The sequence below is a fragment of the Schistocerca serialis genome, chromosome 6, assembly GCF_023864345.2.
Source record: "Schistocerca serialis cubense isolate TAMUIC-IGC-003099 chromosome 6, iqSchSeri2.2, whole genome shotgun sequence".
Lineage (NCBI taxonomy): Eukaryota > Metazoa > Arthropoda > Insecta > Orthoptera > Acrididae > Schistocerca > Schistocerca serialis.
The window spans coordinates 91,858,875-91,882,611 of NC_064643.1; the positions used below are offsets into that span (position 1 = coordinate 91,858,875).

Sequence of the window (23,737 nt, forward strand, 5' to 3'; positions counted from 1 at the left end):
TGGTTAACTTCCAGCGGTATGTCATCCATATGCGAAAGTGTCACTCATACCTTTTTGACCAGATGGCAATGTTGACGAAACACCAGCATTTTCTGACAGGCCGAGCAGTACGACAGCAGACATCAAAGGAGCAAAAGATATCGCATGAAGAGGAATCTGCAATAATAATAATAATAATCAGAATGACTGTGATGCTAGCTGTTATAGGCGATGACGAAAATTGTCCCTCTTATCTCATTCTGTAGAGAAAAACTACGTCCAAAGAAAACTTTCGAAAGGGCTTAATGATCGCTGCCAGGTAACCGGCTGAATGACAGCGCAATTGAGTGTTGATTCGCTGTTTGCTGTATGGAATCACTGAACTGGGTCACTGCGTGCTAAGCGATACACGCTAATTTAGATGCTTTTAGTGGAGATCTACCTGCTAAGGACATCTAACTGCTAAAGTAAAAGATAAACTTGCTGCACGAAGGACAGACTTTTTCATAATACCAACAGGAATGCCTTGAAAATAGCAGGAGCTAGATGTGGCCACAAACAAGCCATTCAAGGACAGCCCCCGAAAAAATGTATTCAGATTGGTTCCTGGAAGAAGGTCATGTCCATACACCGTCTGGTAAGAACAAGAAGCCATCAGTCACTCTTCTGTGGGAGTGGTTTCTTGCTTCATGGCGCTCCATGTCTTCGGAGTACTCGTACATCATCAAGGGGTTCAAGAAATGCTCTATATCGAATGCGCTGGATGGCGAACTGTGCGAGAGAATGAAGATCACGATGGGAATGAGAATGACAGCAATGAAGCAAATATCCGTACTGATAATAATAATAGTGAAGAAGACGGTACCGGTAAGTTAGGTGCCATCATGTTACAACAAAAACTTTATGGTACCTACGTCTTAGATGTAAGGAAAAGCAAATTTCTGGTAATTTTTCTGCTCTCAATCAGTGTGCAGCTTAGTTTTATTCTTCCTCGACAGTTGGGGGTGCGGCTTATATCCGTTGACGGCTTTTTGTCGGGTGAATACCGTAAATTATCCATTCCGTACTGAGGCATGAAGTTAGTTCACAGCTGGAGATAGGCAACCCTCCTAACACATTTTCAAACCGGTCTCCTATCGCTTCTTCCCGTAGTAGCAGCTGCCTGAACGATTTGCGTGCACGCATTGAAATCTGCGGTGTCATAAACGGTACCAATACAGACCACCTGTAACAGGAGTTGAAAACTCCGAGATACGCGACGCTCTGTCCACTGACCCATCTCCACTTTCTGTATGTCTAGTAGTTTGTGCGCGCTCACCTTACGAAACGCCAGAGGTAATTGTGAATAACGCAGTGGTAGAGACTGTGCAGGATCCGGTGGCCGATGCCCAGTGGCTGGTTTTCGTCCTAAGCGCTGGGTGAGTTCATTCGTTTGTTCAGAAGGGGAGGGCGACAGTGTTTGCCCCATTTCTGCCGGTCGGCACAGACCCTGTCACTATTTGGTAAAATTTCATTTTCATGATAAAGGTTGGTTTGTCGTAGGGAGCAGACCAGACAGCGAGGTCATCGGTCTCATTGGATTAGGGAAGGACGGGGAAGGAAGTCGGCCGTGCCCTTTCAAACGAACCATCCAGGCATTCGCCTGGAGCGATTTAGGGAAATCACGGAAAACCTAAATCAAGATGGCCGGACCCGGAATTTTCATGATAATGTTCCCATCATTTGGTTAGCAGTAATAATTACTGTGATATTTGTGTGGAAGTAAGAAACTGCGCGAAATCTAAAAAGTTTACACTGAAAAATAGGGCTCGCTATGATTTTGCGTTTGGTGCCTATTACATAATATGTTGCTACATATGAAATTTAGCTAAAGTAGACTATTGAATTTTTCTTTAGTCTTGGGTGGAGGTCTCCAACTACCAATCTGGAGAGAACTGAGAAGAGTAGCACACTCATTAGCTATCGTGCGCACCTGTGATGAAGTCAGAGTGAAAATATCAACAACATCCATCATATTTCACAAACGGTTTGTGATACTGAAATGGCGTTTTGGCAAATGATACCACTAATCATATTTTGTCTTATGGTTTTTCAAAACTTGATTATCCACCGTGTAATTCCACTAACTACAGACTTTTACCGATGACATAATGTAAGTTTTAACGGCCATCGGCCATCTATGGGTCTTGGAACAACATAAGCGACATTTTTATTTGTGTACCGAGGTTGTCCTTCTTCATAAGATATTGACCTTAGTTCATAAACTCAGTAAACCACTGTTTGAGATTTCTCTCGCAATTGCGTCTGCACAAAATGTTAGTGAGGTGAGACTGTGTAAACTCACCTGTGTTTTGGCAAAAGAAGTAAATTTTAACATGGCAACTAGAGAAAGGTGCAGGTTTTACCCGAAATTAGCCATTCGTGATGCTTCTCTGAAAGTTACAAGTGGTTAACAAGCCAGGCGAAAACGAAACCCTGCTTTTGTTGCATTTTCTGCAGATGTATTTTTAGATACTAACCAAATTACAGGTAACAGTACATCTTTTTAAATGGTACAAAGGAAATGTGGGTGTGAAGGGGCTCCATTTAACATTTACAAAAAAATGGAAGTGTAGCAGTTCCCCTGCAGTACTCGGCATTTCCCCTACAACGCCGGCCCGCATCCACCAGCACTACCACTCCTCCTGTCCGCCATGGTAGCCCTGTGGTCAGCGTGACGGATTGCCGTCCTACGGTCCCGGGTTCGATTACCGGATGCGTCGGAGATTTATCTCCGCTCAGGGACTGGGTGTTGTGTTGTCTTCATTACCATTTCATCCCCATCCGGGACGCAGGTCGCCCAATGTGGCGTCGACGAATGTAATAAGACCTGCACCAAGGCGGCCGGACCTGCCCCGCAAGGGATCTCCCGGGCAATGACACTAACTCTCATTTCCATTACCACTCTTCCTGAGCGTGCTCTGTCGGTTGCAAATCTACTGGTCACGCTATTTTATGCAACTTTCATCACACGAAGCTAAAGGCATTCCCGCAGTGGTAACGCCGGTTCTCGTCAGATCACCAAAGTTAAGCGATGTCCGGCTAGGCTAGCACTTGGATGGGTGACCATCCGGTCTGCCAAGCGCTGTTGGCAAGCGGGATGCACGCAGTCCTTGTGAGGCAAACTGAGGAGCTACTTGACTTGAGAGGTTGCATGAGCCCGCTCTCATATTTCTATCTTACTCTGAGTAATTCGATTTTCCTCTCTAATTGCATGTGGTGAAAAGTTGCTACTCCTTCACACGCGGACTTCCCTCGCAGCGTCTCTCATCACCCGGGTGGTCTGGTGACAGGCTGGTTCTGCTGATCTTGAAAGGGTTAAGCCGACGGGTGTGAGGGAGTCGAGTGGATGCTTTCCAGACGCCGACATTGTCGTAAGAGCGGGAGCGACACGCCCACAGGGGCCTGAAGGAGCGGCTGGGCTAGAGATTCCGTTACTTCGCAAAAACGTAGTGAAAACACTTTCTGGCGGGCTACCAGCGTTTCGTGGGAATGACTTGTGTTCCCAGGCAGTCTTGGTGGGCAAATTAAAGCGTTTTCTGCAAAATCGTAACTGTGATTAGCTTGCTCAGGGCATAGCTCCGTGACGTAGCAAAGTCGGCGCAGAAATTGGCGCCAAGTATCTCCATTGGTGGAATTGTAGTGCTTCGGCAATAGAGTGGAATTTTCCGCCGGTTTTTGAGTTGTTGATTGGCACGACCACTGTCGTAGGGGCGGGAATGTTCTGTGTTCGGCTTGTACGGGTGCTCTTGAGAGAGTCGGCTCTCGCCTTTCAGTCGGAGTAGGTTACAAGACTGACCTCTCGCTGCTCTGGAGAGCCTGCCTTCCGTTGGCTGTCTAATATGTTTTCATTTAATTGTAACTGTTTGACGAAGTTGCTGAAGTTTCTACTTCAACGTAACTTTCCGAGTACAGTTGGCAATTGAGCGTTCTGCGGACAAGCGGTCTATGTTGTCCATATTGAGCAGTTTGGCTAAAGTTGACTGTATCGGAGTTACTGTGTGACTTCGCTTGTTAAAATCAATCACTATGTGGCGGGCCTTCTTCGTCTCCCTCAGAGACGCATTTGTATTGCTAGGAAGTCTTTAGTCTGGAACAACCAGACCAGGTTAATTTGTTTTTGGCTATACTCGCGACATTATCATCACCACGACGGGATGTCGAAGCAACCAGCCATCGCCTCCGGTACGCCATATCGTGTTCTTGCAGTTAAGAAGACAGCTTGGTAATGTATGTCCGCAGCACCGGCAGATTAGGGAATTTTGCTAGGTGATAATCGTCTTTTCTAACTACGTTCTGTCTTGGGTGTTCATTGTCTGAGTTCTCACTACTGTAGCAGCAATTAATGTTGGGTTGGCTGGGTGTTTCTCTTAAGATTTGAGTTGGAAAGAATTGACTGCACACACCACTTGGTCATAAGTGTCACAATCTACTTTATGGACAACTTCACCTTCACAGCATTTATTTGAGTATCCAAGTTGACGTATTGTAAATGTTTCATTTGTTTTGTTTATTATTTTGAGTTTAGTCATAATAAATCAAATTGTTATTTTGGACAGAACTTTCATTCTGTGGATCGGTAAAGCAACCCTTTCATTTCTCACTACGTTAATGAAACTTTCCTTTATCAAATTAATTTCTATAAAATTAAATTATTCCAGGAGTCAAACTCTTTTCTACTCCACTTGCAGGTCAGTCGCGTTTCTTCTTAATCAATGTGCAACAGCAAAACTCGCAGTTAGAAAAGGGGGGGCTTAGCGCATCATTTCCATATGAATATCCGAGAAGAATTAGGTGTTAAATACACTGCTAGCCCCGGCACCTCGCAGACTGAGAAGTAGCGGCTCCAGTCTCGTAAACTGACATACGGCCGGGAGAGCGGTGTGTGACCACACGCCTCTCAATATCCGCATCCAGTGACGCCTGTGGGCTGAGGATGACACAGCACCCGGTAGACACTGTCGAGCCTACATGGCCTGTTCGCGTGGAGTTTTCATCACAAAAGCCACATTGGTTTATAAGGTACAGAAAAGGCCGTAAGCTCGAGAATACGGTGCTGCTTTTCAAATGGTGCCCCGTCTTCTTGTGACCGATCCTGGAAGTGTTTACTCTCGTAACTGACTGAGGTGCCACCTCCACGCGTTTTCCACTTTGTCGAGGGGAGAGCCACTCACTGAGGACGTCGAACTGCGGCAGCCAGGTGGCGGCGAGCACGTTGTCCGGCAGGGCGACGCCCCTGGAGGCGGCGGCCGCCGCGTCCAGCTTCCAGACGAAGCGCTGCGGCCGCAGCTGGCGGAAGGCCTCGGCGAACGCCAGCAGCGTGTCGGTGGGCAGAGTGTCCGCCCGCACCAGCGAGCCGAACGTGAACAGCACCGCGCCGGTCTCACCGGGCGCCCCGTCCAGGAACTGCTGCAGCTCCTGTCGCACACACACATTTAGCACTTAGAGGTTGTAACAATGGAAAATTGTGCTGAAATGCAGGAGGATCTGCAGCGAATTGACGCATGGTGAAGGGAATGGCAATTGAATCTCAATTTAGACAAGTGTAATGTGCTGTGAATACACAGAAAGACAGATCCCTCATCACTTAGCTACAATATATCAGGTCAGCAACTGGAAGCAATTAATTCCATAAATTATCTGGGAGTAGGGCATTAGGAGTGATTTAAAATGGAATGACCATATAAAGTTGATCGTCGGTAAAGCAGATGCCAGACTGAGATTCATTGGAAGAACCCTAAGAAAATGCAGTCCGAAAGGAATGGAAGTAGGTTACAGTACACTTGTTCGCCAACTGCTTGAATACTGCTCACCGGTGTGGGATCCGTACCAGATAGGGTTCATAGAAGAGATAGAGAAGATCCAACGGAGAGCAGCGCGCTTCGTTACAGGATCATTTAGTAATCGCGAAAGCGTTACGGAGATGACGGATAAACTCCAGTGGAAGACTCTGCAAGAGACACACTCAGTAGCTCGGTAAGGGCTTTTGTTGATGTTTCGAGAACATACCTTCACCGAGGAGTAAAGCAGTATATTGCTCCCTCCTACGTATATCTCGCGAGAAGACCATGAGGATAAAATCAGAGACATTGGAGCCCACACAGAGGCATACCGACAATCCTTCTTTCCACGAACAATACGAGAGTGGAATAGAAGGGAGAACCGATAGATGTACTCAAGGTACCCTCCACCACACACCGGCAGGTGGTTTGCGGAGTATGGATGTAGATGTAGATGTAGAAGCTTAAGCTTCTCCACTTGTCGCAGTTATTAATGACAGGAAACAAAAGTCTACCTCTCACAGAGTATCCTTTACAAGGCTAAACGCTGTTTGGGGAAGTTGAAACGAGTCTGTCTCATTTTTCTCTCCTTTCATATTAACACTTATTGTAATTATACGCATGCATTTATCTCACTAAGCGCAGTGTCAAATGTGCTGAGCCGATAAAAATCATGGGATACCTCGTGGAACGCCCTGCTAAACCTGCAGGATAGGACAGGTAGTTTAAGTCGTGGAAAGGGGCCAAAATAAACGGCTGTCAGTTACACTCCAACATACAATATTTTATTTCATCAAATATTACAGGAGCCAAGAAAAAGTTTTCTTAAAAAAAAAAAAAAAAAAGACACAGCTTTAGTTTAGGAACTTAATTAGCGGCTTGAATGCGCCGTACAATCTCATGCCTTAAGGGCAAGACCACTTTCATTTAAAAAGGGCTGAAAGCAAATATCTTATAACTCTACCAAAATCAGAAATTTAAAAGGCAAAGTCTTACCTTAAAACAGTTCCTTAATTAGGCTGAAGCACCAAAGAATCTGACACTTTAAGAGCAAACAAATTCAAAATCGGCTTAAGTCCCAACACTTAAGACTCAATAATATTAATTTTAAAAATGCCAAAGGCATTACGTAAAACAGTTCTTAAATTAGGCTAAAGGCCTAAACCATCTAACACCTTAAGAGCAGAACAACTTTAATTCAAAACCGACTGAAGGTCCCAAGAATCTGACACTTTAAGAGCAAACAACTTAAATTCAAAATCAGCTGAAGGCCCAACACTTAAGACTCAATAACATTAATTTTTAAAATGCCAAAGGCTCTACGAAAAACAGTTCTTAAATTAGGCTGAAAGCCCAAACCATCTGACGCCTTAAGGGCAAAAACAACTTTTAGCCGGTCGTTGTGGCCGGGCGGTTCTACGCGCTTCAGTCTGGAACCGCGCGACCGCTACAGCCGCAGGTTCAAATCCTGCCTCGGGCATGGATGTGTGTCAGGTTAGTTAGGTTTAAGTAGTTCTAAGTTCTAGGTGACTGATGACCTCAGATAGTGCTTAGAGCCATTTTTGAACAACCTTAATCTAAAAATAGGCTAGAAGCCATACAAGTACAAACAACAAGAACAAACAAGAAAAGGCAGTACACCCAAAGGCGCTCAGAAGTTCCGACGGTCGGTCTTGGAATTCAAACACTAATGCTCGCTTAGGTGAGACAGGCAGTTGGCCCAACCATTGTCGATCCGACGATAACCCAATCGACAGACAGTCAACGGACCCACCGCCAAGATAACCTCCGCTTTACCCGACCAGCACACAACAGGGATTTCAATGGAACATCGTAGACGGTATTGGCGCCCACAACCGGTTACAGATTGAGCTGTCAAACTACACACCGTGCTGGACAGGAACAACACGATGAGGAAAATACACTGCCTGAATTTACGTCAACGGCCAGGGCAGGTAACCGGAACGTTAACGGCCACAAGGCAGAAGATTCCGCTAGTGCACTTCGAATAACCAAGTACAGTTAAACTCCACCGGTGGGTGGCTGAAATTTGCGAACTTAAAAACACATGTTGTTGCTTGCGGGAATATCCCAACAGCCGACAACGAACTGCAAACGACACAACGTGAACACTCGTGGCCTACTCGTAGTCAAAACTCAACTTTAATGCCCAGGATCAGTGAGCCACGAACCTCGTAGCAATGGGAGCAGCACCACAAACTTCGATACCGCATAGAGACAGCCAGTGAGCTCGGTCAAACTACGCGCCACGGAGATTTCCTCGCTGCTCCACGCCAACCGACCAACTGCCCAGGCCAGGAAATGGTAAAAGAACCAAATATACGTCGGCCGATGAGACGACCAACCGAACGACCAACCAACGGTCGTCCCGCTCCAACCTCCCTCCGTCGGACAGTTCGTGTGTGTCGCCAGCGGTCGGCGGGCACTGGCTATCGCCGCCTCACCGGCGCTCCGTTCCCGACTTCACTGCTGCCGCGTGCCAACTGCACTGGTGGTCCGTCTCCAACTGACTGCCAGACACACGACGACCCGGAAATACTATCGGTTGCTGCAGGGATGTTACGACAGTGTACTTATCGATACTCGCTGCTGCTGCTGCTCACGCGCAAGTAAGGCAGGAAGTTAATGACTCCAGGAAATGGAATAAGAAAACGAGGTGGCAGTACCATAAGAGAAGATTACAAACAATAAATGGGACAAACGCGAGCCGTGCCCGGCTCACCTCGTAATATCTTGTCGGATCTCCTTATGTCCGACATAGGGCAGCAGTACGACGTGTTATGGACCGCAAGTCTCTAGAGGAACGGAGGGTTCCAAATGATTGGAAAAGAGCACAGATAGTCCCAGTCTTCAAGAAGGGTCGTCGAGCAGATGCGCAAAACTATAGACCTATATCTCTGACGTCGATCTCTTGTAGAATTTTAGAACATGTTTTTTCCTCGCGTATCATGTCATTTCCGGAAACCCAGAATCTACTATGTAGGAATCAACATGGATTCCGGAAACAGCGATCGTGTGAGACCCAACTCGCCTTATTTGTTCATGAGACCCAGAAAATATTAGATACAGGCTCCCAGGTGGATGCTATTTTTCTTGACTTCCGGAAGGCGTTCGATACAGTTCCGCACTGTCGCCTGATAAACAAAGTAAGAGCCTACGGAATATCAGACCAGCTGTGTGGCTGGATTGAAGAGTTTTTAGCAAACAGAACACAGCATGTTGTTATCAATGGAGAGACGTCTACAGACGTTAAAGTAACCTCTGGCGTGCCACAGGGGAGTGTTATGGGACCATTGCTTTTCACAATATATATAAATGACTTAGTAGATAGTGTCGGAAGTTCCATGCGGCTTTTCGCGGATGATGCTGTAGTATACAGAGAAGTTGCAGCATTAGAAAATTGTAGCGAAATGCAGGAAGATCTGCAGCGGATAGGCACTTAGTGCAGGGAGTGGCAACTGACCCTTAACATAGACAAATGTAATGTATTGCGAATACATAGAAAGAAGGATCCTTTATTGTATGATTATATGATAGCGGAACAAACACTGGTAGCAGTTACTTCTGTAAAATATCTGGGAGTATGCGTGCGGAACGATTTGAAGTGGAATGATCATATAAAATTAATTGTTGGTAAGGCGGGTACCAGGATGAGATTCATTGGGAGAGTGCTTAGAAAATGTAGTCCATCAACAAAGGAGGTGGCTTACAAAACACTCGTTCGACCTATACTTGAGTATTGCTCATCAGTGTGGGATCCGTACCAGATCGGTCTGACGGAGGAGATAGAGAAGATCCAAAGAAGAGCGGCGCGTTTCGTCACAGGGTTATTTGGTAACCGTGATAGCGTTACGGAGATGTTTAATAAACTCAAGTGGCAGACTCTGCAAGAGAGGCGCTCTGCATCGCGGTGTAGCTTGCTCGCCAGGTTTCGAGAGGGTGCGTTTCTGGATGAGGTATCGAATATATTGCTTCCCCCTACTTATACCTCCCGAGGAGATCACGAATGTAAAATTAGAGAGATTAGAGCGCGCACGGAGGCCTTCAGACAGTCGTTCTTCCCGCGAACCATACGCGACTGGAACAGGAAAGGGAGGTAATGACAGTGGCACGTAAAGTGCCCTCCGCCACACACCGTTGGGTGGCTTGCGGAGTATCAATGTAGATGTAGATGTAGATGTAGAATAGGGCACTGGAAGTAACCTGCAGAAATACTGAGCTCTGTTGCCTCTACAGCCGGCCATAATTTCACAAGTGTTGTCGGTGCAGGATTTTGTGCACGAATTGACCTCTCGATCACGCTCCATAAATGTTCGACTGGGATTCACGTCGGGCGATCTGGGCAGCCAAGTCATTCGCTCGAATTGTTCAGAATGTTCTGTGGCTGGTGACATGGCGAACTGTCAACCATAAAAATTCCATTGTTGTTTGAAACAGGAAGTCCATGAATGGCTGCAAATGGTCTATAGGTAGCCGAACACAACCTTCTCCCGTCAGTGATCGGTTGACTTGAACCGGAAGACCCAGACCATTCCATGTAAACACAACCCACGCCATTATGGAGTCACCACCAGATTACACAATGCCTTGTTGAACTTCAGTTAATGATTTTATGAGACCTGCGCCATATTCGAACTCTACAGTCAGGTCGGGTCAACGGAATCGTCCGATTCCACCCGTCTGCTTTGATCCATGACGTAAGGGTGTTGTGACGTCACTACTGCGCAGAGTTTATGAGTTGGTTATGTTTGTAGATGTCGTCTTGTTGGGTTTTATGGCTCCCTCTGTGTGTGTGTGTGTGTGTGTGTGTGTGTGTGTGTGTGTGTGTGTGTGTGTTTGGGATGGCCGATCTACACTTTGCAGCGCCGAAAGTGGTTGGTGGTAAATAATTGGTTTTTGGGGTCTATTTTTCTCGAGTTGTAACGTTTTGTGTATTTATTGTGTATTGAATGTGTTTTAATTTACGAAGGGATGTTTGACTTTTGAATGTTTGACGTGTTGTAGTTATGGTTTTGGTTTTCGTAGTTGTAGGTGTTGGTATCAATAGCTATGATTTACTCGTGTTTTGGTATTGTCAGCTGTGCTTGACCTACATATGTCAAGGGAAGTGTCCTATTCCTGTAGATTTTTGTAATTTTGTTTTTCGTCATTTTGTGTGTTTTGGGATCGTGGTGTGTCTTTTTTTACTGTTATATTTAGTTTGCCCCTTCCCTAAAACCCCCAATTTCCCGCGGCAGCCCCGTTACTTCGATTGTATTTTTGGAGGGAGATGTTATTCTCTTCTTTATACGTATCTTCGTGTTTGTTGCCGTGTGTATGTAGTGGCATCATAGGCGCCATATTGGAGACGCTTAGAATAGACATTTCCGCCATATTGATGACGTCATGGGTCTCAAAGCAGACGGGTGGAACTGGACACTTCCGTAATCTCGTCAGGTTTCACCAATCTCACATCGGGATTCACCTGACTAGACCACGGTTTGCCAGACGTCTAGTGTCCAAACGATATGGTCACTAGCCTAGAATATGCGGTCCAGGCAGTGTGCTGTCAGCAAAGGCACTCGCGCAGATTTTCTGCTGCAGTAACCACTAACGCCACATTAGATCGCGCTGTCCTGACGAATGTGTTCGTCGTACGTCCCACATGGATTTCAGCGGTTATTTCAAAAACAACTATAAGAAAAGAATGGTAATTGGAGGAAAGGGGAAGAAATGCCGTATGAAAGTAGGGGGAGAGGAAATAAAGCAAGTGAGTAACTCCAATTACTTGGGAAGTGTAATAATAATGATTTGTATTGCACAACAGAAATTAGAAAAATAATTGCAATGGTAAAAGATGGATTCAAGAGGAAACAGAAATTACTTTGTGGACCACTAAAAAAAGATCTGAGGAAAAGACTTGCCAAATGTTACATCTGGAGCGTTGCACTGTATGGTGCGGAGACCTGGACATTGAGGAAGGAAGATGAAAGAAGATTGGAGGCACTAGAGATGTGGATATGGGGAAGAATGGAAAAAGTGAAATGGGAAGACCGAGTAAAGAATGAAGAAGTGTTAAGAAGAGTCGGAGAAGAAACATGCTGAAAGTCATCAGAAAGAGAAAACGGAACTGGATTGGACACTGTTTGAGGAGGGACTGTTTATTGAAGGAAGGAATAGAAGGAATGGTGGAAGGAAAAAGGGGAAGAGGAAAAAGAAGATATCAAATGCTGGACCATATCAAAGGAGACAATTATTCTGAAATGAAAAGACTGGCTATGGACAGACAAAAGTGGACGAGGCTTAATTCATGACAAGACCTGCCGTAAGGCAGAATACCATACTACTACTACTATACGATAACGCCTCTGCTGTCGGTCGTTAAGTGAAGGCCGTCGACCAATGCATTGCCCGTACTGACACTTAATGCATGCAATTTCTCGGTATAACCTCGATACTGTGGATCTCGGAATGTTGAATTCCCTTTCGATTTCCGAAACACAATGTCCCTTGCGTGTAACTCCCACTACCGTTTCGCGTTCCAAGTCTGCGTGACCATCATCACGTCGGACACCTCTTCACATTAATTACCTCAGCACAAATGGCAGCTCCGCCAATGCAGTACCCTTTCATATTTTGTGTACACGGTACTACCGTCATCTGCATATCTGCATATGCTATCTCAAGACCTTCTCAACTAAGTGTACATCGTTGAGCACCCTCATACCGCAGAAATATCCACGGCGTGGAGATTCAGATACGCTATCTCTAACATCTACCTTCGTTGCCGAGGACGCAAAATCACGTCGCTGTGGTGCCACCGGACTCAGAGGTAAGCCGACTTGAATTCTGGCGTTGGAAGAAACTTTCACCGGCTGTATTTGTCAGCAAGAGCCTGTGAGGCGGTGGCGTAAAACATATGATCATCAGACTTTTCGTCATTGTCCTGGACTAAGTTCCAAACCTCTCCGTAGTGTCTCAAGGAGTGGGCTTTTTGTTGGGTGAATACCATAAATCACCATTCCGTACTGAGGCATGAAAAAGTTCACAACTGGAGATAGGTAACCCTCCTAACACTGTTAATGATAATCCGACCGCCGGATTTGGACGTTAAGTCCGGCGACTCCCTCCGTGCCATTCGAGAGGACAAGCTAAGTGTTCGAACCATCCGCAGGTGTACTGCCGGTCCATAGTGCCCAAGGGGCACAATATTTCGGCGGTCAGTCATGTCGCCATCGTCAGGTGCGCTGACGAACTGAGCTCGTAAGGGCGGGCGGCCGTCCTAAATCCGCTTGCCCCGTGGGCGCGGACCGCGGACCGAGTTCGTCAGCGCATCTGACGATGGCGACATGTCTGATCGCCGAAATATTGTGCCCGTTGGACACTATGGACCGGCAGTACACCCGTGGGCTGTTCGAGCAAGAAATACGCCGGGAGAAGTTGAAGAATCACAAGCTAAGTGTTGTTCACCCCGTCCCTCTTCTCATAATCGCACGACAGAAAGATGACACTTTTGTGGACAGGCAAGACGGCCAATCCACTAGGAGGAAGCCGAAAGGCACGCGTTTAAGCTCACGCAGACTGGCGTGAGGTCTGGAACAAGTCAAGTAATGGAGGCTAGCAAATAAAGTACGTAGCTTCTGGAATACTTAACTTTAATCCATAATTGGTGAACATCGGTCTGACGGTACATGCATCACAAGATAAATAGCAATTGATAATGGCGCCTTGCTAGGTCGTAGCAAATGACGTAGCTGAAAGCTATGTTAACTATCGTCTCGGCAAAAGAGAGCGTAATTTGTCAGTGAACCATCGCTAGCAAAGTCGGCTGTACAACTGGGGCAAGTCCTAGGAAGTCTCTCTAGACCTGCCGTGTGGCGGGGCTCGGTCTGCAATCACTGACAGTGGCGACACGCGGGTCCGACATGTACTAATGGACCGCGGCCGATTTAAAGGCTACCACCTAGCAAGTGTGGTGTCTGGCAGTGACACCACAGACACCACATACGACATTGAGGAGACAGAAATCACGGAATAGCGATATGAACACCAACTATTAAAGGGCGGTGGATTGGCGGAGCTGACTCAGGTGAATCGTGTGAAAAGGTTTCCTACGTGATTACCACAACACGACATGAATTAACAGACACTGAATGTGAAATAGTAGTTGGAGCTAGGCGCATGACACATTCCATTTCTGACATCGTTAGGAAATTCAGTATCCCGAGATCCCAAGTGTCAAGAGTGTGCCGAGAATACCAAATTTGAGGCATTTCCTCACAGCGCAAACAATGCAGCGGCCGACGGCTTTCACTTAAAGACCGAGAGCAGCGGCGTTTACGTAGAGTTTTCAGTGCTAACATACAAGCAACACTGCGCGAAATAGCTACAGAAATCAATGTGGGACGTACGACGAAAGTAGACGCTAGGACAGAGCTCCGAAGCTCAGCGTCAATGGGCTATGGCAGCAGACGACCGAGGCGAGTGCGTTTGCCAACAGCGCCTGCATCGCCTCTCATGGGCTCATGACCATTCGGTCAAACCCTAGACGGCCAGAAAAACGTGGTCTGGTCAGATGAGTCCTGGTTTCAGTTGCTGAAAGTTGATGGTAGGGCTCGAGTGTGGGAGTGTGGCACAGACCCCACGAAGCCATGGATCCAGGTTGTCAACAAGGCGCTGTGCAAGCTTTTGGTGGCTCCATAATGGTGTGGGATGTGTTTGTGTGGAATGGACTGGGTCTTCTGAACAGATCATTGATTGAAAACGGTTATATTCGGCTACTTGGAGACCATTTGAAGCCATTCAAGGTTTTCACGTCCCCAAACAACGATAGGATTTTTATGGATGACAATGCGCCATGTTCACCGGACCACAGTTGCTCGTGATTGATTTGAACAACATTCTGGAGATTTAGAGCGAATGATTTGGCCACCCAGATCGCCATGCAGGAATCTCATCGAACATTTATGGGACACAATCGAGAGGTCAGTCCGTGCACAAGCTCCTGCACCGGTAACACCTTCGCAGTTACGGACGGCTATAGAGGCAGCGGGGCTCAATATTTTTGCAGCGAATTTCCAACTACTTTCTGAGTCCATGCCAGGTCGAACTGCTGCAAATGGAGATCTTACACGGCATTAGGAGTTATCCCATGACTTTTTTCACGTGAGTGTACTCTACTCAAGTGCAAGTATTTCACAATTAGTAAGTGTAATGTATGTAAATTTACTTTCCAACGAGGGCGTAATATATCTATCAGTACAGTATTCCTTTTGTGCTCATGTATCACCAGTGTTAGTTGACCCTAAAGGCTTGGCCTATGCTGTTATGTTCAGTTAGAAGGGGTATTTTGTGAATAGAGCACTAGTGCTTGCGATGTACTACATTAAAACATGTATGCTGAGTTTTTTACCCAGTGTCAAAAACATTTAGAAACTAAGCGTGTCTGAAATCCCACCTTCCTTAAGGGTAGCTAGATATTTGGATCAACAAATACAAGCGCGCAGTGGAACCACAAACAGAAAAAATACCTGGTCACTATTCAAACTCATGGTTTGATTTACAAGGAAATTCGTATAAGCCTATGACAGTTGCTGAGGTACCTGATTACGAATCTGAGCTGAAAACCTGTAATCAAATAAAAAATTTATTATGCAGCTCATTGGACCTAACACTGTGGTTCAAATGGTTCAAATGGCTCTGAGCACTATGGGACATCGGAGGTCATCAGTCCCCTAGAACTTAGAACTACTTAAACCTAACTAACCTAACGACATCACACACATCCATGCCCGAGGCAGGATTCGAACCTGCGACCGTTGCAGTCGCGCGGTTCCGGACTGAAGCGCCTAGAACCGCTCGGCCACCAAGGCCGGCCAACACTGTAGTAAAAAATAAAAAGAGACGTTAAATAAATACGTATTAAGTGGTATTTTAGGAAGTTCGTCCAGTTGAAAAAAATATTAGTTATAATTTAAAAATTGTGGAAAGAAACGAATATAAATAGGCTTCAGTAATCGGCGCTGTAAAAACTGCAATATTCCTTTACTGTTACTCGGGAATTTGCAGGCTCGAATACAGGTGAATCATTTGCTACCTTTTTTTTATTTTATTTTATTTTTTTTTTAAAGCTGCAGATACAGGGATGAATTGTCACGTTACACATGAGCAAATGTTGGTTATTGTTATAATGTGTGAGAAAAATTGGTGGCATCTTCATAATAGGTTATCTATGAGCTAAGCTGTTAACTCTGATTCGAGAATAATTTGTCTGGGCAGGGCAGTTGCGACGAGATAATCATAAAGAGGGAATAATTAAGAAACCACCATTTGGACACGTAGAAAAGGATTTCTGTCGTCAACATAAATTGCCTCCCAGGTCATATAACTTTGAGGCTACATATAGAATGTAAATGTTGCTTTTTTCTCATCGATTTGTATTTATAGTAATAACAATTATTCGGCGTCACTATTACTAATACATGTGTAAAAACACGACAGGTGGGTTTAATACTAAACGACCTGTCTGAACTAAGATTGTAAGAACATTGTGTTGTAGACCTATTTAAGGAACAGTTGTGGCTTAATACACAGTACATTATGCTCACTCCATAGACATTCCGTCGTCTCAAAGATATATCAAAAAACTTTCATAATTAAAAGATGCAAAGCTTAATAGAGTCAGACTAAACGTACGTTGCTCTTCAACTCGAGAGGTCCTACGTTTCTTTGATTCACACGTATTATGAACTGAGCCGACGTCATTACAGCACAGCAAGTATAGCGCCTTTGCGAGTGGTGTAGTTTACTCTTCCATCCCGTAAATAAATGTTTTCGTACTGTGCTCGTACGAAGTCCCATTATTATACATGTACAGGCGGGCACTTGGGTTATTTTCGAACGTGCGTATGAGGCTACTGAAATGTTGAAACCGTGAATAAAGTAATTGTAAATGAAAGCTCACATCTTTTTAAAATGGTGGCGAAAACCATTACTAAACAGGAGCGATTACTAGCGATCGGCAAACAAAAACGAGATATGCGCACAACAGTTCTTTGTGTCACTTCTTCCGTAACAGCTGAATGGGATGTCACATCAAAGATATGGATTTTAAACACGCTCCATACTCTTTATCTAACTAAAATTCAATTGATCTAAAACGCATGTTATTTGAGCAGCTACATTCCTGTGCAAGCACGGTGTGGTTTGTTGGACATAAAAATACACTGAAATTGCTTATCACACAATCAAGTCTATGTGCTTAGAGGACTATAGTTTTTACTGCAAAGTAGAAACTACAGTCTATTCATTCGCTTGCCGCATCGAGAATGGCACAAACCATTAAAGAGATTCAAAAATCAGGCTGTGTTGTACAAATGAGTTTATTGGAGCAGCGGCCTTTTCACTTTTTTGTAAACATTAATTACGCAGTCGATGATAACCCATTGGTCAGTCGTTGTGAATGAAGTAAACAGACGCTCTGCAGATTTTTTAATATTGACAGAACTGTTGTGACGATGCTAAACTAGAAACGAAAGTAGCTGAATCATATCTGATATGTTTTTTGTTATTTTAAGGTTGTTTCGTACACATACATTACAAGGGAAATAACCCAGCTTCAAAAGATAAAACAGAATAAACATTGTTTCAGAATACATAAATTTCTGTGTTCTACCAACCAGCAAGGTCATTCGGCTATAAAACTCAGAGTTTATGTACAGTCAATGTTTGAAGGTTAAATAATTTAAAGACGAAATGTCGATGAAGAAACAGTAACATGTAGCAAATGACATGGCCAGCAGGTACATAACTCAGAAAAGAGGTATTATATAGGAGAAGCTAAACATTGCCTGAATCAGTGTACGATAACACATGCAGTTGTGACATAATCATAGCTGTATTACTAAATGTACAAATGAGTTTATTGGAGCAGCGGCCTTTTCACTTTTTTGTAAACATTAATTACGCAGTCGATGATAACCCATTGGTCAGTCGTTGTGAATGAAGTAAACAGACGCTCTGCAGGTTTTTTAATATTGACAGAACTGTTGTGTCACTCGATCCTACTTGTAGTTTGCCTTTAAAATATTAAAATACTGTCATAATCTACTCATTAGAAGGTATAATATTAAGGTAAAGATTTAATACAATAAGTTAAATATTAAAGTGACCAACTGTGTCGATGTGTTGAGGCAAAATACCCACACTTTTTTCATCTAAATATTGAGAATGATATTTGTTACAATTTTCAATGTACTTTAAACATAATTTCAAACTTTTCCTCGCTTATTCTTCCACGAAATAATGAAAGGATAGAAGTATATAGCTTACTAGCTCTTCTCTGTTGATGCAATCAAACTTCTGCATCAGGCATCACATTTTAACTTATTATATCTTTACTACTAACTCTGTTAGCAACGCATTTTGCGCATTTTATCCACATACACCACTGACCATACCAACGAAATTATAACATGGTGCGATACACGGTTCAGGAGGGATGACATCGTAACCACTGAGAAGTCTGAGAAACCATCAGCTTTTCTTAACACGGAGCGCAAATTACCCAAACTATAGTCATTCAGTGTTTCATAATGAGAGAACATAGCAATTTCCAACGAACTAGAAACACTATTGATTTTTTTATTCGTCTATGAGAGAACAATCCGAAACTAACAATATTCATCCTGGAGGCCCAATATGTAACACTTTAACTCATTTGTAAACTAATCAGACATCTGAAACTTTTTTACACAGGGGAGCTGATTCTTTAAAGAATTGGGGCTGAGGGTTAAATGTTTCACGAAATAGAAACTGCTATGTTATGTTTTTTTCTTTCCTTATTCGTCATCTAAATGCAAATAAGGAATCCCGGTGACTTGATATAGGCACAGCGAAATAGGACTGAAACATGCTACTTGGTGTTCGAGGCTTCCGCAAAGTGGAGTCGCATATCAAAAGCCACAGCGACAACAACATCAAGATCTTCGTGATAAGCCGTTCAATTCATCATTGTGCGTTTCACGATATTGTTTCTTCAGCGGTTTGTGCTTGTCTGCTCTTCAGATTCATTATCGTTTGAACATCGACAGTAAACAGATGCAGAGCTCTACAGAGGAATGATCTTGATGGACCGTATAAGAGACATTTCTCCTTATTTTAAAATTACTATGACGGAAAATAAAATCCTAACGACAAGAAATAATTCATGTATAGTAGTGAAACTACGGTAATCTATATGTCTAGGTAATGCATATAAGTGATTAACGTTGCGTGTTCACAAGTTAATGTAAGCGCGAGTGTAGTTCCTGCAAAAGTAAAATGCTGGTACATTAATAACCGTTGAAACCCCCAGAATGTTGAACGCAAGCACGAAAGGGTTGTGTTCGTACAGTTCCGGATGTCTGCTGGTGGGCTGGTTCTCCATGACTGTTGCACTTGGTCCATCGGTACAAGGACGGTTAGTGCTAGTTGTGTATGCCACTGGAGATGTCGTCAAGTGATGACCCATACGTACTCGACTGGGGACACATCTGGTGACCGAGCAGGCCAAGGCAGCAGTCCGCAGCTCGTGGTCGTGCGGTAGCGTTCCCGCTTCCCACGCCCGGGTTGCCGGGTTCGATTCCCGGCGGGGTCAGGGATTTTTTCTGCCTCGTGATGACTGGGTGTTGTGTGATGTCCTTAGGTTAGTTAAGTTTAAGTAGTTGTAAGTTCTAGGGGACTGATGACCATAGATGTTAAGTCCGATAGTGCTCAGAGCCATTTGAACCAGGCCAAGGCAGTATGTTGATGCTGTGTAGAACATGTGGGATTACAACAACGGTATGTGGTCGCGCGTTATCCTCTTGGAAAGCCCCTCTTGGGATGCTGTTCATGAATGGCAGCACAACAGGTCGTATCACCAGACTGTCGTACAAATTTCAGTCAGGTTTCGTGGGGTAACCAAGAGAGTGCTCCTGCTGTCGCACGAAATCCCACCCCAGACCATAACTCCAGGTGTAGGTCCAGTATGTCCAGGCCACAGACAGTTTGTTTGCAGGCGCCTTCTTCTAGCTAACACACGGTTATCACAGGCACCGAGGCATAACCAGTTTTCATCAGAGAACACAAGAGACCTCTGCACCGGCCTCCAATGAGCTCTCGCTTGACACCATTGAAGTCGGAAACGGCGGTGGTTTGGGGTCAGTGAAATGCACGCTGCAGGGCGTCGGTCTCGGAGCTGTCCTTCAAGTAGCCGATGAATAGTTCGTTGTAACACATTGCTGCCAACTGCTGCTCAGATTGCTGCTGCAGGTGCGGTACGATGCGCCGGCCCCACGCGTCGGAAACGATGATCTTCCCTCTCGGTAGTGTCACGTGACCGACCGGGGCCCGGTCTTTTTGCGACCGCAATATGTACAGTGGCTGCATTCCTGCAAAATCTTTCTGCAGTAATCTCGTAGCCCTAATACACGAACCTGTTCAGACTCGGTGACCTGTTGATAATGGTGTCTTCGTCGTCTTAAAGGCATTCTTGACTAACATCAAGTCGCTACGTCCAATCTCAACAGTAACTAACTGAGACGACCGTTACAGGGCGTATTTAAAACAAGCCTGATTTGCGTCGTCATAGTGGCGCTACTAGGGCCACTCTTATACAGCCGGCGCGAAATCTGAATAGACGTCAACTTTCAGATGTAGAAACACGCTTACCAACTGTTGCTTATCTCGCTCATTCTTCGAGTTAGGAATCTTTTCCGTCGGTGTATCTGTATTCGGTTTTAGGTGTTCAAACAAGTAATAAGTTCAATAAGTTCTTAAATTTGTGTTCCGTTTTAAGAAAAGCTAGTTTCTCAGGCTTCTGAACGATTATGAGGTCAAATCTGCTGCCCTATCTTCGTACAATGATACACTACTGGCCATTAAAGTTGCTACACCAAGAATAAATGCAGATGATAAACGGGTATTCATTGGACAATTATATTATACTAGAACTGACATTTGATTACATTTTCACGCAATTTGAGTGCATAAATCCTGAGAAATCAGTACCCAGAACAACCACCTCTGGCCGTAACAACGGCCTTGATACGCCTGGGCATTGAGTGAAACAGAGCTTGGATGGCATGTACTGGTACAGCTGCCCATGCAGCTTCAACGCGATACCACAGTTCATCAAAAGTAGTAACTGGCGTATTGTGACGATCCAGTTGCTCGGCCACCATTGACCAGACGTTTTCAATTGGTGAGAGATCTGGAGAATGTGCTGGCCAGGGCAGCAGTCGAACATTTTCTGCATCCAGAAAGACCCGTACAGGACCTGCAACATGCGGTCGTGCATTATCCTGCTGAAATGTTGGGTTTCGCAGGGATCGAATGAAGGGTAGAGCCACGAGTCGTAACATATCTGAAATGTAACGTCCACTGTTCAAAGTGCCGTCAATGTGTACAAGAGGTGACCGAGACGTGTAACCAATGGCACCCCATACCATTACGCCGGGTGATACGCCAGTATGGCGATGACGAATACACGCTTCTAATGTGCGTTCACCGCGATGTCGCCAAACACGGATGCGACTATCATGATGCTGTATAGAACCTGGATTCATCCGAAAAAAATGATGTTTTGTCATTCGTGCACCCAGGTTCGTCGTTGAGTACACCATCGGAGGAGCTCCTGTCTGTGATGCAGCGTCAGGAGTAACCGCAGCCATGGTCTCCGAGCTGATAGTCCATGCTGCTGCAAACGTCGTCGAACTGTTCTTGCAGATGGTTGTTGTCTTGCAAACGTCCCCATCTGTTGACTCAGGGATCGAGACGTGGCTGCACGATCCGTTACAGCCATGAGGATAAGATGCCTGTCATCTCGACTGAAGTGATACGAGGCCGTTGGGATCCAGCACGGCGTTCCGTATTACCCTCCTGAATCCACCGATTTCATATTCTGCTAACAGTCATTGGATCTCGACCAACGCGAGCAGCAATGTCGCGATACGATAAACCGAAGTCGCGATAGGCTACAATCCGACCTTTATCAAAGTCGGAAATGTGATGGTACGCATTTCTCCTCCTTACACGAGGCATCACAACAGCGTTTCACCAGGCAACGCCGGTCAACTCTGTTTGTGTATGAGAAATCAGTTGGAAACTTTCCGATGTCAGCATGTTTTAGGTGTCGCCAACGGCGCTAACCTTGTATGAATGCTCTGAAAAGCTAATCATTTGCATGTCACAGAATCTTCTTCCTGTCGGTTAAATTTCGCATCTGTAGCACGTCATCTTCGTGGTGTATCAATTTTAATGGCCAGTAGTGTATAATTTTGCAGACACAGTCAAAGGTGACTTTAGGGCTAGCTTTAACTAACCGACTGTTTTATATAATGTGCTTATGTGGACCTCAGAACATTTCAGTGGATTGGTTCAGTCAGTGATAAAAGTCCCCTTGGATGAAGAAACAAGAAATAATAATGACAAAAAGCAAAGTAAGTAAGGCTCAGGACATATTGACCTCTATGTTAATTTAAGTATGAATTTTTTCTATATAAAACATTGTAGAGTATCAACAAATTCAGAAGCATAACACTGTCATATGGAGTGTAATACATCCATTCAGTCATAAGTGCCGTCACTGGGTCTCGGTTGTAATTTCGTTATGAGGTACAGACTCACTTTTGGAAGTGGTTTCGCAGCTGTCGGAACATGTATGCCGCCGACCTCTACGACGTTCGGCAGCAGCGGTCGAGGAAAGTTGATGCTAAAGTGGCTGTTCACCAGCAAAAGGCTGAGATTCTTCACCAGGTCTAGCGTCTTTGGTACGTCGTTCCCAAAATACTCCCTGAAATGAAAATGAATTTTACAGTGAAGCGATAATCTGTTCTAGTCAGGTAACAAAAGTAACATATAAAATTAACTGCATAAACGTGCAACTTGCTACCTGTTGTAAAATGCGAACTACAAACCTTCAAGGAATCTAATCAAATTAATGAAGAAATTTATCCTGTGTATTTCAGTTTTGGATAGTCCAGGAGGTAGGGCAGTTCTATACAAGTTTTATATTTTAATGATACAGTGTGTGTAAGTTGCATAATACAACGCAGCACTGAAGGAAATAGTTGTAGTTCAGTGTAGACCATTTATTAATACAACTATCAGAACTATCGAATGCTGCAGACTTTAAGCAGTTTGCTAAGTCTGCACTGCACAGTACTTTTATAATTGGTTGGTTGGTTTTTCTTCTGTGTATTAGATTTACTTCGAATACTTCTTCATGTGTATAGAAAAAAAACGTCTGAAGCACGGTTCCGTATTGTTGTGAATTACTGAGACGATTTTTGAGTGGATCGTTCATTTTGGCAGCTAACTGAGAGAGTCAGTTATTTACTTGCATTACTATTTTATTTTGATGTAGCTGTTACTAAATCAGCAGGACAGCCAATGGAAAGTCGATTTACTTTGTCCAGCATCATTGTTTACGGTGAACGAGCCCACCATGTGCTGCTCGGCAGTTTCAGAAATGAATTTCTTTGTCCGTTAAGAGACTCTGTGTGAGAAATTCAGTCGGTGTATGAAATTTAGATGGAATGTAACGGCAACTAGATGCAGTGGACAGGAGCCCTATCGTATCGGAGAAAACAGATATAATGCAGAAGCCACGTACCAATAAATACCGTGTAGAGGTATATCAACCTTAGAGAATAACTTGCCCAAAGTTAATAAAGTCTTTAAAAGAACAAACGATTGCTAATGGGCGAAATGTGCTTTCGTGCTCGCGTTATAACATTTAAAGTTTTCGATTAACTTTAGTAATTTACGTTTCAGGTTCAAGGAACGTCCCGAAAGAGTTAAAACTCGACAGATGTCTCCTGTCAGCATCTACTTTATATTGCGATCACGCTATCACGTAAAGTATGCTATTTTCGTATTAAAGTATACTCAGGTTATTGTAAAGCAGTCCACTAATA

General features: G+C 44.5%; 1 protein-coding gene across 1 annotated transcript in view; it reads right to left on the bottom strand.

Moving 5' to 3' along the window:
* LOC126484201 (UDP-glucosyltransferase 2-like) overlaps positions 1–23,737 on the bottom strand; it is a 107,492-nt gene that overhangs the window by 16,863 nt on the left and 66,892 nt on the right. Inside the window, exons 4-5 of the mRNA XM_050107613.1 lie at positions 22,446–22,611; positions 5,193–5,436 (exon numbers count right to left, since the gene is read on the bottom strand). Of these exons, the coding sequence (XP_049963570.1) occupies positions 5,193–5,436; positions 22,446–22,611 (410 nt within the window). The remainder of the gene's footprint in view (positions 1–5,192; positions 5,437–22,445; positions 22,612–23,737) is intronic.